This window comes from Oryzias latipes, chromosome 16 (assembly GCF_002234675.1).
Source record: "Oryzias latipes chromosome 16, ASM223467v1".
Taxonomy (NCBI): Eukaryota; Metazoa; Chordata; class Actinopteri; order Beloniformes; family Adrianichthyidae; genus Oryzias; species Oryzias latipes.
Genome location: NC_019874.2, coordinates 28460112 through 28474604, shown reverse-complemented (window position 1 = coordinate 28474604; position 14493 = coordinate 28460112). Strand labels below are relative to the sequence as shown.

General features: G+C 39.6%; 3 protein-coding genes across 3 annotated transcripts in view; 1 reads left to right on the top strand and 2 right to left on the bottom strand.

Moving 5' to 3' along the window:
• LOC101161995 (multiple epidermal growth factor-like domains protein 10) overlaps window positions 1–3018 on the bottom strand; it is a 65549-nt gene extending 62531 nt beyond the window's left edge. The window contains exon 1 of the mRNA XM_011485781.3: window positions 2445–3018. The gene's annotated coding sequence lies outside the window, so the exon portion shown is untranslated. The remainder of the gene's footprint in view (window positions 1–2444) is intronic.
• Window positions 3019–4721: 1703 nt separating this feature from the next.
• On the top strand, window positions 4722–8799 carry gpatch4 (G-patch domain containing 4). The gene is made up of 8 exons (XM_004078365.4): window positions 4722–4785; window positions 5589–5664; window positions 5733–5806; window positions 5881–5973; window positions 6043–6159; window positions 7539–7654; window positions 8025–8075; window positions 8157–8799. Exons 2-8 carry the CDS (start codon window positions 5589–5591, stop codon window positions 8596–8598), a joined length of 969 nt encoding a protein of 322 aa, XP_004078413.1. The 5' UTR covers window positions 4722–4785; the 3' UTR covers window positions 8599–8799.
• Window positions 8800–11700: 2901 nt separating this feature from the next.
• Window positions 11701–14224, bottom strand: LOC111946269 (low affinity immunoglobulin epsilon Fc receptor-like). Its single transcript, XM_020710414.1, has 4 exons — window positions 13714–14224; window positions 13318–13472; window positions 13078–13193; window positions 11701–13008 (listed from the first exon to the last, which is right to left on the bottom strand). Exons 1-4 carry the CDS (start codon window positions 14111–14113, stop codon window positions 12873–12875), a joined length of 807 nt encoding a protein of 268 aa, XP_020566073.1. The 5' UTR covers window positions 14114–14224; the 3' UTR covers window positions 11701–12872.
• Between the last annotated feature and the right edge of the window lie 269 nt (window positions 14225–14493).

Sequence of the window (14493 nt, the reverse complement as noted above, 5' to 3'; positions counted from 1 at the left end):
TTACTGAAAGTTACTACAAAGTTACTACAAAGTTACTGTGTATTTTGGACCTTGACCTTGTACAGAGGGTGAAGTCAATAGTTTCATTTGTAATATTATGTATTACTTTGATTTTTTAAAAAGTAAATAAAGGAAACTTTGACTGAAGCAAGAACAGAGCCCTGAGGAACACCACAGGGTGAAGGAATTAATGTAGAAATTTCATGAGTGACAGCAAAGCTTCTATCTCGGCTGAACATCTGACTTCCTCTCACAGACAGAAGCAGAGTCTGATAAAATCCAGGGGTACTTCAGCGTCAAAGTTCTACTTTAGCTATCAAAGAGTTTAAAAAAGCTGAATTTACAGTCGTTTTCTGGCTCCAAAGCCAAAAAACGGAAGAATACAGTCACAAAATAAAGTCAATTTGTCAACAAGCAACTATGAATTCTCTTTATTTGATGCTCCAACAGTCGGTCTTCCAAAACAGAAGCTAAAAGTCTCTCAAGAGGATCCTTCAAAGACATCAAAAGAGCAGAAACTCATCTCAGACTGAAGGATGAGTCAGCGGCAGCCGCTGGGTATCAAACAGGGGCTCAAACCACAGCCGCCATGTTTCATGGCTCCTCTGTGACCAGAGGAGCGGCCCTGCATCAACTCTCAACAACTTCATGAAGTTCAAACGGAGGAGGGGAAACAATGGATGCTCTGCTCCAACTCACATGTTTTCTGACAGAAGCTGGAAACCTTTTCAAAGCGGACTTTCCAAAATAAACGAGAGCCAGAGAGGAGACGGACAGCCAAGAAAAACAGGAAAAAACACAGATTCTAAACTGAACGGTGTTCACAGCATGGAGCCCAGTTTGTTTGTTGTTGGCGCTTTGTGTGACGCTGCCACGTCTATAATGTGTGCAACGCTAATGGAAAATCTTCCAATTTCCCTGGAAAAGATGCTCCTCTCTAACTATTTCACACTGTCATTTTTAGAAAACTTTTAGCTGAACTTCAGATTCTTATTTCTGTCTCTGCTCAGTCACAATTCAGTCTCAGTTTAGTCTTTATTTAGTCTCAATTCAGTCTCAGCCAATTCATTAACTGTTGATGTTTTTGGTCAAATTTGGTCCCAAATGAGTCAGATTGGCTTTGGTTTAGTTTTCCTCTCAGGTCTTTCTGATTTCTCTCACAGAATATGCTTCAGACATTCTTTTTTTGCCGATTTTTTGTCACAGCTAATATTTAACACCCCCCCCCACACACACACACACACCCACACATTTAGATGGGAGGGGGCCCTGAGTCCAATTTGCACGTATTTCAACAACGTAAAAAACGATAAGCTCAGCCTCTCCTTCGCCCAACAGCTGAAAACAGGCTCACAGGACCCTGTGACCCCGAAGAAGATTCAGAGAGTCCAGCATATGGATGGATGGATGGAGTTCAGTTACATTGTAGTTTCTACATGAGTTGGACCTGTTTATTCATCAAATTCCGGATTGGCTGAACTGTTTAAAATATGTGTTTGTGCTTAAAGATGATTTTAAAACCTGTTTTTATCTGAGGATCGACCAAGGCTGATGAGTTCAGACGTCTACATCTGAGGATTTTTAAACAGGTTCTCTGGTTCTGCAGCATCCCTCCCTCTGTTTTTGCTTCACACGCTGCTTCCTGTCTTTCGTTTTCTACTTCTTCCTCCTCCTCCTCCTCCTGCAGGGTGAGGGTCAAAGATTTCCTGTTCCTCCTCAGTGTTTGTGTTGAAAAAAAAACAGCTTTTCAAAATCAAAAGTATCCGTGCTGTTTACTCCTGGCCCCCCCTCTTTAAGGTGAGGTCAACGTCACTTCAGGACAAAGCAAACAAGAAAGCTCTTCTCTGCAGGACCAGCGTTTCCATGGAAACATCCTCCCAAAGGCTCAATCAGGTACATTTTTTCTTTTGCACATTTCATATCTGCTGACAAACCCAACTTCTCCTGCTGAATCTAACAAACTTCTTTGTGTTTGTTTCCCAAAAGCTGCTCAATCTCTGCAGAATCAGTTTCAGGAACTAAGATGAACTAACAAAACAAACTATGAAACAAACTTCGGAGCAAAGCCTTTATTTATCTCATTGACACTTTAACAAACATGTTTTTCCTGCACATCTATATAAAAGAAGTAAGAAAAAAATAGAACAAATATTTAACAAACAAAAGAAGCTGAAGCCACAAGTGTCGCAGTAAAACTATCACAGTGACTGATGTTTTCTCAGAATGGAGCCCAAAGGGTTTTTAAGGAGAAAAAAAAGTCAAAATTTGCCTGAAATCAGAAACCAAACGCAATGACGTCGATGTTTGACAGATCTGACCCAATGCAACACTCTAGTAGATCCACAGGTTCTGTGAAAAAGCTGAGACCGAAATCTCTGCGGATCCTTTGGATCAACTTTTGATCCATCCGAAGCGCGCAGCTGCGCGCGCGGCGCCAGACTCACCTCCGCCGGGCTTTCTGCGCCACTTGTGTCAGGATTTCACTCCAAACCGGTCCCGGAGAAAGATCCCGTTCAGTCCCGACGGACCTCACCGAAGGAGAATCTGTTTTTCTGGAAGACGCTGCGTCCAAACGGGGGGAGGATCCAGAGAGGCGAGGAAAGTGGAAAATGTGTGACAGACGATGGAGGCACCGCGGGGGGAGGGGGAGGAGGAGGAGTGATGGAGCAGAGAGAGGAGGTCTGGGAGGTCCTGGGGGAGATGGGGAGTGTTGTTCCTGCTTTCTGGCCGCCTGCAGAACTTTTAGGAGGACGCTGAATGTGGTTTTGACATTTATTTGAGTTCTTTGTCAAACTTGGAACTACGAGGAAGAAGCTCGACTTTTGAGGTTCCGTGTCTAAATATTGATGCAGATTCAAAATAAAAATGTTTGTTTTATTGAAAGGACTCCAGGTTTTTGTGCAATGTAACATTTGTTAAGAAATAAACGGAATAAAACTGTTAGAACACTGAAAAACTTCAGATTTAGCCCCCATCACGACCCTTCCTCCACCATACTCAGAGAGAAACTGCAAAAAAAAGAAAAAAAAAAAAAGAGAGAAACTGCAGGATGATCTGAACAAGACAGATGGAGCAAATGGGAACTTTCACATGTGAATCTCAGCATATTTGCTCACTGGTAAAGCATGGGGTGGAGGGCTAATGATGAGGGCTTTTTGGGATAAAACTGTGAGCCGGTGTGTCTGAAACTGGGTCACACCATAGAACAATGATCCAAGCAGAAAATCTGCACCACAGCAGCTTCAAGGAGAAGAAGGAGGCAGCGGGAGACACCCAAAGACAGGAAGTAAATGTCAGATTTACTGTTTCAGGAAGGTTTGTTTGTTTGGACCTCAGTTGTGTTTTGGACTTAACATTTTGTTTTTCTGAAGTTATCCTGACCTGAAGTCAGTAGTTTTGGTTCTTGCAGCTCCATCCAGCATCTTTAGCAACAAACAGATGATTCCGATCTGAGAAATGGTTCTAAATTGGTGCTGATTGTCTCTCATTGACTCATTTCAGAATTGACAGCTGAGTAATGGTCTCCTCAGGATGAGCAGCTCGTCCACAGTGGTTCTTTTCCTCCCTGCTGACACAGACAAACAGCCTGTTGGAGCAAACATCCTGGCTGCACGGAGGCCGGACGGTTTCCTGCAGGTCACAGAGGCAGCGGTTCCTCTGTGGAAGCAACCTGTGGGGTCCGTGTCACTGAAACTGTTCCAGAACATGAACATGTTCATGCACACGGCCAGACTGCAGAGCAGCAAACCTCTGACATTCACGTCAAACCAGTTCCTTCATCGTATAAAAGACTGAAGAGGAGGATCTCCATCAAAACATGAAGTTATTGTAAATGTAGCTGAAAAAAAACAACAAAAATGTGTTTGTTTACATCACTAAAACAACACAAAAGCAGTTTATTGCACCTGAAATAGTGTGTTTTAGTTTTTTAAACACAAGAAGATGATTTAAAAACAAGTTTTATACAAAGAAGAAATTTGTTTGGATCGAATATATTCATGAGGTTCACAAATCATTAAAGAAAAATGTTTAGCCCACGGTCTAGTGGGTATAGATGACCCAACTCCCAACGTTAAAGTGCCTTGGATAGCACAAGGGTTAAAAGTCACCTTAACCTCTCTGCACTGTTGTTTTGGTGTAAGGTGCTGCCACCTACTGGTAAGAAAGGATTTTAAAATAGAAACAAGATTTCTTTTTAATCGAAGGTTTTGTTGACAAACGGCGGAAATGAGCTATTGTTTACTGCTTGGAATAGTCCTAGTTAAATATAACAACGGTTAAACATATTTTTGTGGTTCAATTATTTTTCCAAGTGTTTAGGAACCCAAGCTGTCAAAAGGTAAACGTTTTATTTTGAACTAACATATTGAATAACAGTAAGATCATATTTTAAATCTGCAACAGAAATGAACCAAAAACTTAGAGAAAACAGAAGAGAAAACAGAAAATGTACTAAATGCATTTTCCGATTACTATGAGTTAAACTGTTTTTGACTGTAGTAGACATTTGTGTCCAGCAGGGGGCAGTGTGGTGTGTGGTGGCATTTCCTAATAGTATAGGATTTCATATTTTACTTTAAAATCTCATTTCATTTTGAATTCTACCTTTTTAAAAATAGATTATAAATATATCAAAATAAATAAATAAAATTGAATAAGTAAATAGAAAATAAAACAGATTAAAAAATTGTTCATATATTTTTAGCGGAAGAAGAATAAAAACAACTTCCGGTGTCATGCCGGCTCCGTGTTGAGCCTCGTGGGTTGAAGAAAAGGCAACTACAGGTTTGTTAAGTCCGGGTTCTGTTCGGTATAAAGGGTCGTTAAACTGGCAAAGCCGGGTGGTTCCGGTTTTTAGTTGTTAGTCGGTTTCGTCCGCGTGGCAGAATGTTTAACCTCTTTTCTCCTTAGTGGAAGTTTTTCCTGTCGAAATATTATCAAATACAGAATCATCTTTTGCTGTTAATGTGTCCCGAAATTTAGTTCAGTTTTAAATCTGTAGGATTAATGCGGAAGCTCAAAAGACCAAACGTCTAAATTCAATGGAAAACTCATAAAGTTAACATGATAATGTGACACGTTACATAAGAGACAGGAGCGTCATTAAATAAACGAACCAAACAGATCCCAGAGGAACACCACAGGATAAATGAGCTGATAAGAGCAACAGGTTCCATTTGTGACAGCAAAACTTCTATTTCTGCCGAAATTCTGACATGAAATCACCTTTCAGCCTGAACGTAAACAAAAACAAAATGACGTCAGAGGTCATGAAGGAGCTTTGAATTTTATTCAGTCTGACCAAACTTGTGCTGTGACTCAGGATTTCTTTTTGGTTTTATTTTATTTTGCTTGTTTACATTTAAAACTGTAGGAATCCTAGGAAAGTCCAGCCCAGCTCCTAAAAAACTCAACAACCCCACACCATCATCCTCCTTCCACCAAACTTATATTTGGTCTCAGTGCTGTCACGTTTTATTCACGTATGCTTCTTCAGAATCAGCTGCTATAATTCATGCATATCAGACAGAATCGTCACAGCCCAGAGATGCAGTTTTTGTTTGAGGTCATCGTTTGTTTCTGTTCAGATGGCGGGCGTGTCGGAGAAAAGCCGCGGCCAGGCGTTTGCAGAGCAGCAGCTCCTGCGTCACGGCTGGGAACACGGTAAGGCTCTGACCCTTTTCATTCACAGCCTCCCTGCAGGCGTGTCACTGACCCCGCCCTCTCTGCAGGTAAAGGCCTGGGGCGCGCAGAAAATGGCATATCGGAGCCCATCAAAGTGAAAGTGAAATGTGGTAAAGGAGGAGTGAGTTGGCCTTTTTATTCCGGCAGCATGAACTCCTGCTTTGCTCCACGGGCTGACCCCCCCTCTGTCTGCAGGTGGGCCACAGAGAAGGAGAGCAGTTCAGCTTCCACTGGTGGGATCACGTCTTCAACAAGGCCTCGTCCAGCCTGCAGGTTCAGGCCCATCAGGTGGGGTCAACGCTTTCCCATCACAAGTCAGGTCATCGAGGCTGTTTTTAAGGAGTTCCTGTGCTTCAGGACGGAATTGAGGTCAAGAAGACGACAGAGGAGGATGAGGAAGGCGGCACCATCTCCAACAGGAAACCACGGAAGGCGGCGCTGGCTAAAGACAAACTGTACGGATGCTTCGTGAAGGTCAGAGTTCTGTCTTTTCTTCTGAAAGTCCAGTCTTGGTTTGGGACGGCCTCGGCCGACACGAGCCCTCACAGGAGCAAATACCTTCTGATTTCAGCCTCTCTGGATAAGAGAGAACTGGGCGGGGTGGTTTTGGTTTTAAGACTCATTCCGACCATGTTTTGATCTATTTTTTGATCTATTCTAAGCGTTTTCATTGGTTGCTTTAGTGTGTTTGGCAGCAGAAGAGAAAACTCTTGTTTTGCTCCTATGCTGCGTTCACATCGAACATAATTCACGTGAATTTGCATCCGCCACACCTGCTTGGATTTGTGTCAAATTCGCTGTCTGACGCTTGTCCAAAGTGTGTTTGTAAACTAGTTGCATTGGAGGCACTATACTGTCAAAGTTTTTCAGCTCATCGCTACAATATAGAAGAGCACAGATATGATTTTGAGAGATCAGGTTTCTCTACTTTACAGAGCCTTACAAAAGCATCGGTAATCCCTTCTCCATGTCTGCGTTCATGAAATCATTCAGAGATTCTCCCGCTACGATGAGCTTCACCGTCTACTGCAGGAGCTGCATCTGAAGGACGGTCACTTTCAGCTGCACTTCTGTCTCTCTGTGACCTGATTTGACGAATCGCTGTCCGGCAATAGTCTGAGGAGGGAAAAAATAAAAGTAAAACAAGAGGATCTTTTACTATTGTCTCCATACAAAGAAGGAAAAGAGTTCAGTTTCTCCTCTAGGTTGGTTTTGGACACATCACGGGCCAAAACGTGATGTGTTTCTAATTGTTTCTAATTGAGTTTCTAATTGTTTGATGAGATTTAAATTCTTTGCCAAAGGTTTGATAATTGAGCTCTGGAAATATCCCGTCATGTAGTGACATCACCTGAAACATGCCGCCGTTAGAGAACCGCACTGCTTTCGACGCGACGCAGGACCTCTCATTGCATCTGTTTATTGACTTAACATTAAAACGGGATGATCCTGGTGCAGGGTTTGTGTTCAGTGAAGCCAGCCTTTAAAACTCTTAATGAACCCACGTCTGAATGAGTTCATCACAGAAAGATGTCCAGATGTTTTCCTAAAGTCACAGAACATAGGTCAATAGTTCCACATTCTGTGAAACCTCATCTTCTTTTTAGTGTTTTTTGAATTTATCATCTTTATTAAGGCAGCCTATGAATTCACACAAACATTGATGCGTTTGAGGTCAAAAGATGTGTGTGGTCAGCAGACGGCGCTAAAGAGCAGAAAAGAAGCTGCATCCAACATCTGCATATTCTTCATCGTTTTTAACCCAGCCTTCTTTAGAAAAGTGTCTCCAGTGAAACTCTGTCATGTTTCCATGAAAGGTGTCTTTCTCTCTGACTGATTTGCTGACCTTGCAGTCTGCCACACTGCTGGCGGGTCAGGAGCAGCCCGAGCCAAAGGAGGATGACAGCAGCAGCAGCAGCAGCTCAGACGAGGAAGAGGAGCAGAAACTGGACCTCTCCAGTGTCAACAAGTGAGATGAGATGCTCCTGTAGAGACTGAGGTCATCATAGGATGTTACAGCTCATGTTTTTATGAAAATGTATCTGAGGGTGTCTTTTATCTTCTTTGCTCAGTGTTAAAACAGAACAGAAGGTCTGCTCCTCTTCATTTCATTACAAACTGATGCAGAATTTAGTCATAAATCATAAAACCACTTCAAACAAATCCCAGTTTTAGAGAATTTTCCTCTAGAGGATGAAGTCATGTGAACAAAAAGAACTTTGATTGGATGGAAATGTTTCTTCTTGAGGCTGTTTTTGTTTGAATAAAACTTAATCTGAGCTTTAGTTCTTAATTTTTCTTGCTGTGTGAACTGACCTGACTCCTCTGGCTCTGAACAGGTTATCTGACGCTGATCTGATGAAGGCCTGCGGGGGGCGCACTGCTCACAAGTACGTTTGTTTGGGAAGATACTGTAGAGCTGAATCTTTTTTTTTGATAAAGACTCATTTTGCTTATTGCGACTGTTTCAGAGGAGCGCGGCACGGCCTCACCATGAGCGCCAAGTTAGCCCGCCTGGAGCAGCAGGAGGCGGAGTTCATGGCGCGGTACGGACAGAGGAACCAGCTGCAGCGTTCTCCGCCGCTTTGTGTCGCAGAGGGTTCTCCAAGCCCAGAGGAGGAGGCAGCGAAGGAGCGCAGGCCGAAAAAGAAGAAGAAGAAAAAATCTACTGAGAGCTGTGAGGAAGAAGTCTGCCCTGCAAACGATGAAGAGCGTAGAACAGCTGAGACTCTGAATGAAACGTGTGAGCTGCTCACTAAAGTCAAGAAGAAGAAGAAGAGGAAAACGTCCAGACATCACAATCAACCGGCTGAGGAAGATCCTGATCCTGAGGAAGAGGAAGCAGAAGTAACCGAGACAACGAAGAAGAGCAAAAGGAGAAAGCAGAAAAAGGAGAATGGACATGGACTTTAATCCTGCTGATGAAGAAGATGCTCCTCCTCTGAAGAAGAAAAAGAAGAAAAAGAAGAAGTCAAAGACACAGGACTGATGATGGAAACAATTGTTTGGAATAGTTTTCTTCCAGTTTGAAGCAAACGATGACTCTGCTCCTCTGAGATGAGAATTTTAACAAACTTTTTTAATAAAAATGCAAAAACATGAGAGATGATCTTATTATTGCTGCTGTTTCTGATATTTTTTGCTCATTTTCCATTTATCAATATAAACATCTGCAGAAAACTCATGAAATTGACACTTAAACCAGTGTCTACTTTAGTATATTAAAATAATAAAAGTTAATACTTATCCCCTGGTTTGTGCTATTGATGCTTTTTCTGTATCCTTTGAATAAATATTATTCTCTTGACAAAGTACTTGAACTTGTGTTCACAATCTGAATGTTTTCAATGAAACAAGCCACTCCCCTTAATTAAAACTTATGATAAACCCCTTCTAATATAAAATGTGACAAGCCACTACCATTTTGCGATAATGATTGCCGGCCAAACTGGAAGTAGATTTTGTGGGACAAGCGAAGTGGGAAATGTAGCAGTGAAGGTTTTTATGAACCGATATATTTGGGAGATTAAAGAATTTTGGAAGTTTGGAGTGAACAGTAAGTGAGATAAAGATTGTGTGTCAGCTCTGAAGTGTGGACAAAACTTGTTCTTTAGAACATGAACTGATCACAGTCCTGCCCTTTAACACAGATGCCGATAAAAACGGCAATGAAGGCTAAAATGCAAATTAAGGTAGACAAAATCTAAAAGGACACAGAAATGGAAGGCCTGTGATGTGAACATGTGTGTGTTCAGCTAGACAAATATAATTATTTGGAAGACACCAAATAAATTGTGTTGGATCTTATTGTGAATATGAATAAAAGCAACAACAACAAAAAAATACAAGTAAGAATAATTTCTGCATTTTTATATCAGTTGTGTATAACTTTGTTGTTGGTCCACAACTGAACATGTGATGTGGTCATGATGTAATCTGTGTCTCTTATTTGGAAAGATTTAGGAATAGAAGTACAAATATGCTTGAGATGTCTGCATTTTATTGAAAAAAATTACATTTAACCATTTTTGTTTGCAAAGTTTCTGCGTAGTGTTATACATGTTACACTGTAAAATTTCATTTTTTGAAAAGTCAGTTAATCATGTTTCAGGATTTATACAGTAAAATAATTCACTTTTTTTTACTCTGAATTTGAAGCTTTTTGAAGAATTTTAGGTCCTGTCTGCTGATCCTGATTGGTACAAATGATGAGTAAACTGTAAAGTCATACAGGTGAAGCTGTGGAGGAAAAGGCAAAGTAAATACTTTTAAGCTGAAAATATATAGGTCAACTCCAAATTAGACAACTTCCGGTAATTAGCTTGGATCTTCGGCCACGCGCGCTGGAAGGATGATTTGCTAATGTCGTTAACGCGCCGCGCGCCTGGACGCTTCTGTCAACTCAAAGAGGTGGAGTCAGGTATGTCCAGACACAACACGCTAGCTTTGGAAGAATTTCTTTACCTGTGAGGTTAACAGAACAGGGATACAAGTGAAACATGTGCATTTATGGTTCCAAGTTTAAGGCCGTCAATCAATGCAGTTTGTGACGTTTAAGTCAAGGTTTGAGGTACGTTACCCCCCCTCTCCTTCTCCATTTTTTCTTCATTATGTATTAATTTTTTTGTGTGTGATTTTTATTTTTATTTTATCTTTTTATGATTGTTTTTTTTTTGAATGGCTAGTGTTAGATACAATCATTTTGGAGGAATTAATGGACCACAGAAGAAAACAAGAGCAGTTTGGTGGTGAAAACGACGAATTTACATCAAAACTATCGGAAATTAAACTGGAAGTGTTCAATCTGAGGCAATAAATAAATAAATGAATAAATAAATACAATTATATCAGATAAGATGAAGGGAGTTCTTGCAAAGTGGATTTATATTTTAAGTATTTTATTAAATTGATTGTATTGTCTTCTTTGGTTTCTTGGAGCTAAAACCTTATTTTATTTCACATACACATAAATTCTCCAAAAACTATACAATGTACACTTACAAATGAAGTCAACCTGCGATGAACAGGATTTGCAAGTCTTTAGTGCTGATTGCAGACTGAAGATTAAATCATAGTTTTTGATGGACTTGTGCTGTGTGTAATGGGAGGCATTATAAAGTGTTGCTGTACGTTAAGGCTCTGAACTTTAAAGCTGTCAGTGTTTTTGGGTGACGCCAAGCTAATTACATTTAACTATTTGACTATTGCAGAGATACCAAATATTTATATTTGACAGCCTCTGCCTGTGATGAATATTATGTTGTTTTATGACATTTTTTATGCTGTAATTTTGTTTTGGATGCCATCGTGTTGCAGCCTGCTGTCTTTGCGTTCCAGCTTGTTTATGGTAGTGTAGGTTTAAAGTTTTCAGTCATGAACTCCATCACTAATTTTCTTGGATATATTATAATTGTCCATATATAAAGGGACCATAGAAGCCAGAAACACAATTTAGATAAACATAAGCCTTCAATGCTTCAGAAGTTATGACAATTTTTATTATACAGTATATTTCATTGAACTGCAAAACACAAATATTTTTATACAAGTTCACACGCACTGGCATCAGTGTGGCTAAAAGAAATGTATTAACCCTTGTGCTTTCCTAGGCACTTTAACATTGGGAGTGGGGTCATCTTGACCCCAATAGACAGTGCGCTGAACGTTTTTTCTTCAATGATTTGGGATCTTCACTGGTGTCCATGGATTACATGAAAGCTTTATCCACCTCTGTCATGGTAGTGAGAATACGCCAATGTAAGGGTGGGGTCATTTGGACCCTATAAGATAGCACAAGGGTTAACTCGTAGAACACATGCTCAGAAAGTTCTTAGACACATTTTTGTTCAAGTATGATTAAAAAAAACAGTTAATATATTTACACTGCCTTTACATTCAACTTTTTTTTTTGCCTGCGCTTGTATAAGTGGACAGGGCCCTAAGGTGGTACAACCATTTTTATTTAAAGAGCTGATATCATGCAAATTCACTTTTTTTTTTTTTTAGCTTTTTAAGTGGGTTTATAATGTTCTATGTTCTCCGCCAAACGGTTTATTTTTAGATGCACAATATACTCATCCATCTGTGCAGTAGTTCAGATTTTCTTTACTGTAGCTGAAAACTTATTTTTTACTTTTTTGGCTTATTAGTTGGCCATGACAGGCCATGTTTGGCAGACTGGTTCATTATCTCTTAGTAGTAAATTTAATTGATATTTTCTGAAAAATCAGTTGATGTGAGATACAAAGAAAAACAAGTGCAAAAAAAGACAAGTATGAAGTGGGAAAGTTGAAAAAACAAAAGTCAGAATCCCCACCATTGCTTTCAATTCCCTTCTTGTGATGAGATGCACTAAAAAAGAGGTGTAGTAGTTTGACACCGGAAGACGTCTGCAGAGCTTCAGGCCATCTTACTACAAAGAGCATCGCCGCTTTCAGACCAGACTCAAAGGTAATTAAAATGAAAGTAAAAACCAAAGTAAAGAGAAAAAAAAACATTTCATGGAAAAACGCCAAAAGTTACTTAAACCTAACTCCAGTCAAATTGTTAAGGTGATGTTAGAAATCAAATCCAACTCCACAATTGGTGAAGAGTAAAAACAAAACTGCAACAAAGCCGTTGTAAAAGGTGACTCCACTGCCCAATGCTGGCGCCAACTTATTACCAGCAGAGGCAATCTGGGATTCAGTGTGTTGCCCAAGGACACTTCCATACATGAGCTGGCAAGGCGGGAATCAAACCTGCAATCCTCCGATCAGAGGTCGACCACCCTACCATGAGCCATGAACGGAGCAGATTATTGAGTTAGTGGTTAGCAGAACTATGTAACTTTGTGACTTCTGACCAAAATAAAGTTTGACAACTAACAAGCCTCTCCTGTGCTTCGGTGCAGTGTGGCTGTTCAGGATTTGTTTTTAGGAGAAAGTTGGATCATGCAATAACCCAGAGCTGCGTACATTTGAAAGAAAATGTTCTAAGATTTCAAGCTTGCTCTCACCGATAAACATGAATATAATCTAAAAATTATTTAAAATGAAAATAATAAAGTTTACTCTGGTGTGGAGCAAAACTAAACACTCAAAAAAAGAACATTTTATAATCAAAAGTTCTGTTTCTTAACAAAAACTCATGAAAGTCGAACAATGTAAGTTTGATGAGAATGTAGCAGGAAAGTTCAGTTTAACTGATCAGAAAATTAAAGCTTTAATCTCACAGATGAATCTGTTCTCAAAGCCGTTTCTGTTTTGGATCCAGCTCTGGGTCAAAGTTGCATTTTGGACTATAAGTGTAAAATTTTCTGAGCTTCCTGGGTTGTTCCAGTACCTAAAATAAATAAAAACCCATCAGCACATTTAATAAACATGTTAATATGTAGTAAGAATTCTTCTTTACCTAAGTGTGTCTGGACTGCCATCCACCCAGATCCAGTTGTTGTTCACTTTTTGTAAACCGATCCAGTATCCGTGCCAGGTGTCAAAGTAGTATTGTGTTGTGTTTTTGATGAATGTCTAAATAACATAGATTATTATTTTTTTTTTAAATAATAAATTGTAAAATAAAAACATTGCTGCAAATGATTTTAGGAAAAAAAAAATGAACAAAATCCATTTAGTTTAACATTTTGTAACAAACCTGTTCCTCAGGACTGCTGATAACCACCAGGTCTGATTTGTTGCTTTGACAAAACTGTCGGCTTTCGTTCCATGTTTTCCACGGAGAGTTTAAGTTATAAAAAAAATAGCAGCTTTCCTGAAACTGAATCCAGTCTTTGGGACACGTCTGACAAACTATGTAAGAATGAAAGAAAAGAAAAAAAAATGAAAATATTTCATTTAAATTATAAATGACTTTTAACATTTAAAGCCCTGAAAAGAACGAAAAACTATTTCTACTCACAAAACAAACTACTTTGTCAGGTTTATTTTTTTCTTAATGTGATTGAATTTGTGTATAAATCAGACAAAGCTAATTTTAGGCTGATGATGTTTAATATAAAGTAAAAGTTAGAGTCACAGATTAAACATTTACCTCCATTAGGGCAGAAGAGATCAGCTGGAAAGTTGGGGTAACTGATGATTGCTGCCTGGGTCTTGTTGAGTTTGTCACTGTTGTTTCTCAGCTGCTCGTTCTGGTTTTGTAGGATTGTCATGTTAACCATCATCTCCTTGGTTTGGTTCTTTAAGACCATCTTCTCTGCAGTCAGCTGCTGTGTCTGATTCTCTAGTTTTGTCATATTCATCTTCAGATCTTCAGTTTGGTTCTTTAGTTTTGTCATGTTTACCCTCAGATCTTCAGTTTGGTTCTTTAGTTTAGTCATGTTTACCCTCAGATCTTCAGTCTGGTTTTGTAAATCTCTCTTCTCCAAAGTCAGTTGCTCATTTTTTGCCTCCAGGTCACTGAGATTTTTCTTTTGTTTGTTTGTTTCCATGGTGACTGCAACCCAAATGACACAGAATAGCCATTAAATCAATCCTTTTTTAATGGCAACACATTTTTTGTTGAAATCTCATGTTGTGACACGCATGTCTATAACTTTCCAAGATACAGGAAATGGCTTTAACTTCACTGATTCCAATTAATGAATCACATGTTATGAACCCAGTTTGCTAAGAAGTTTCCAAAAATAATATATTGTTCTGTTTGCAGATGAAGGTCATTTCAGATTAAACACCTGATACATATTTAGGTTTGGTCTCTCTGACACCACTATGACTGTGACTAAGCAACATCTATATCCTGTGTTTATATTACAAATTTTGGTATAAACAGTACCTGTCATGCTGGCATAATGCCACAAAGTTTTGTCCC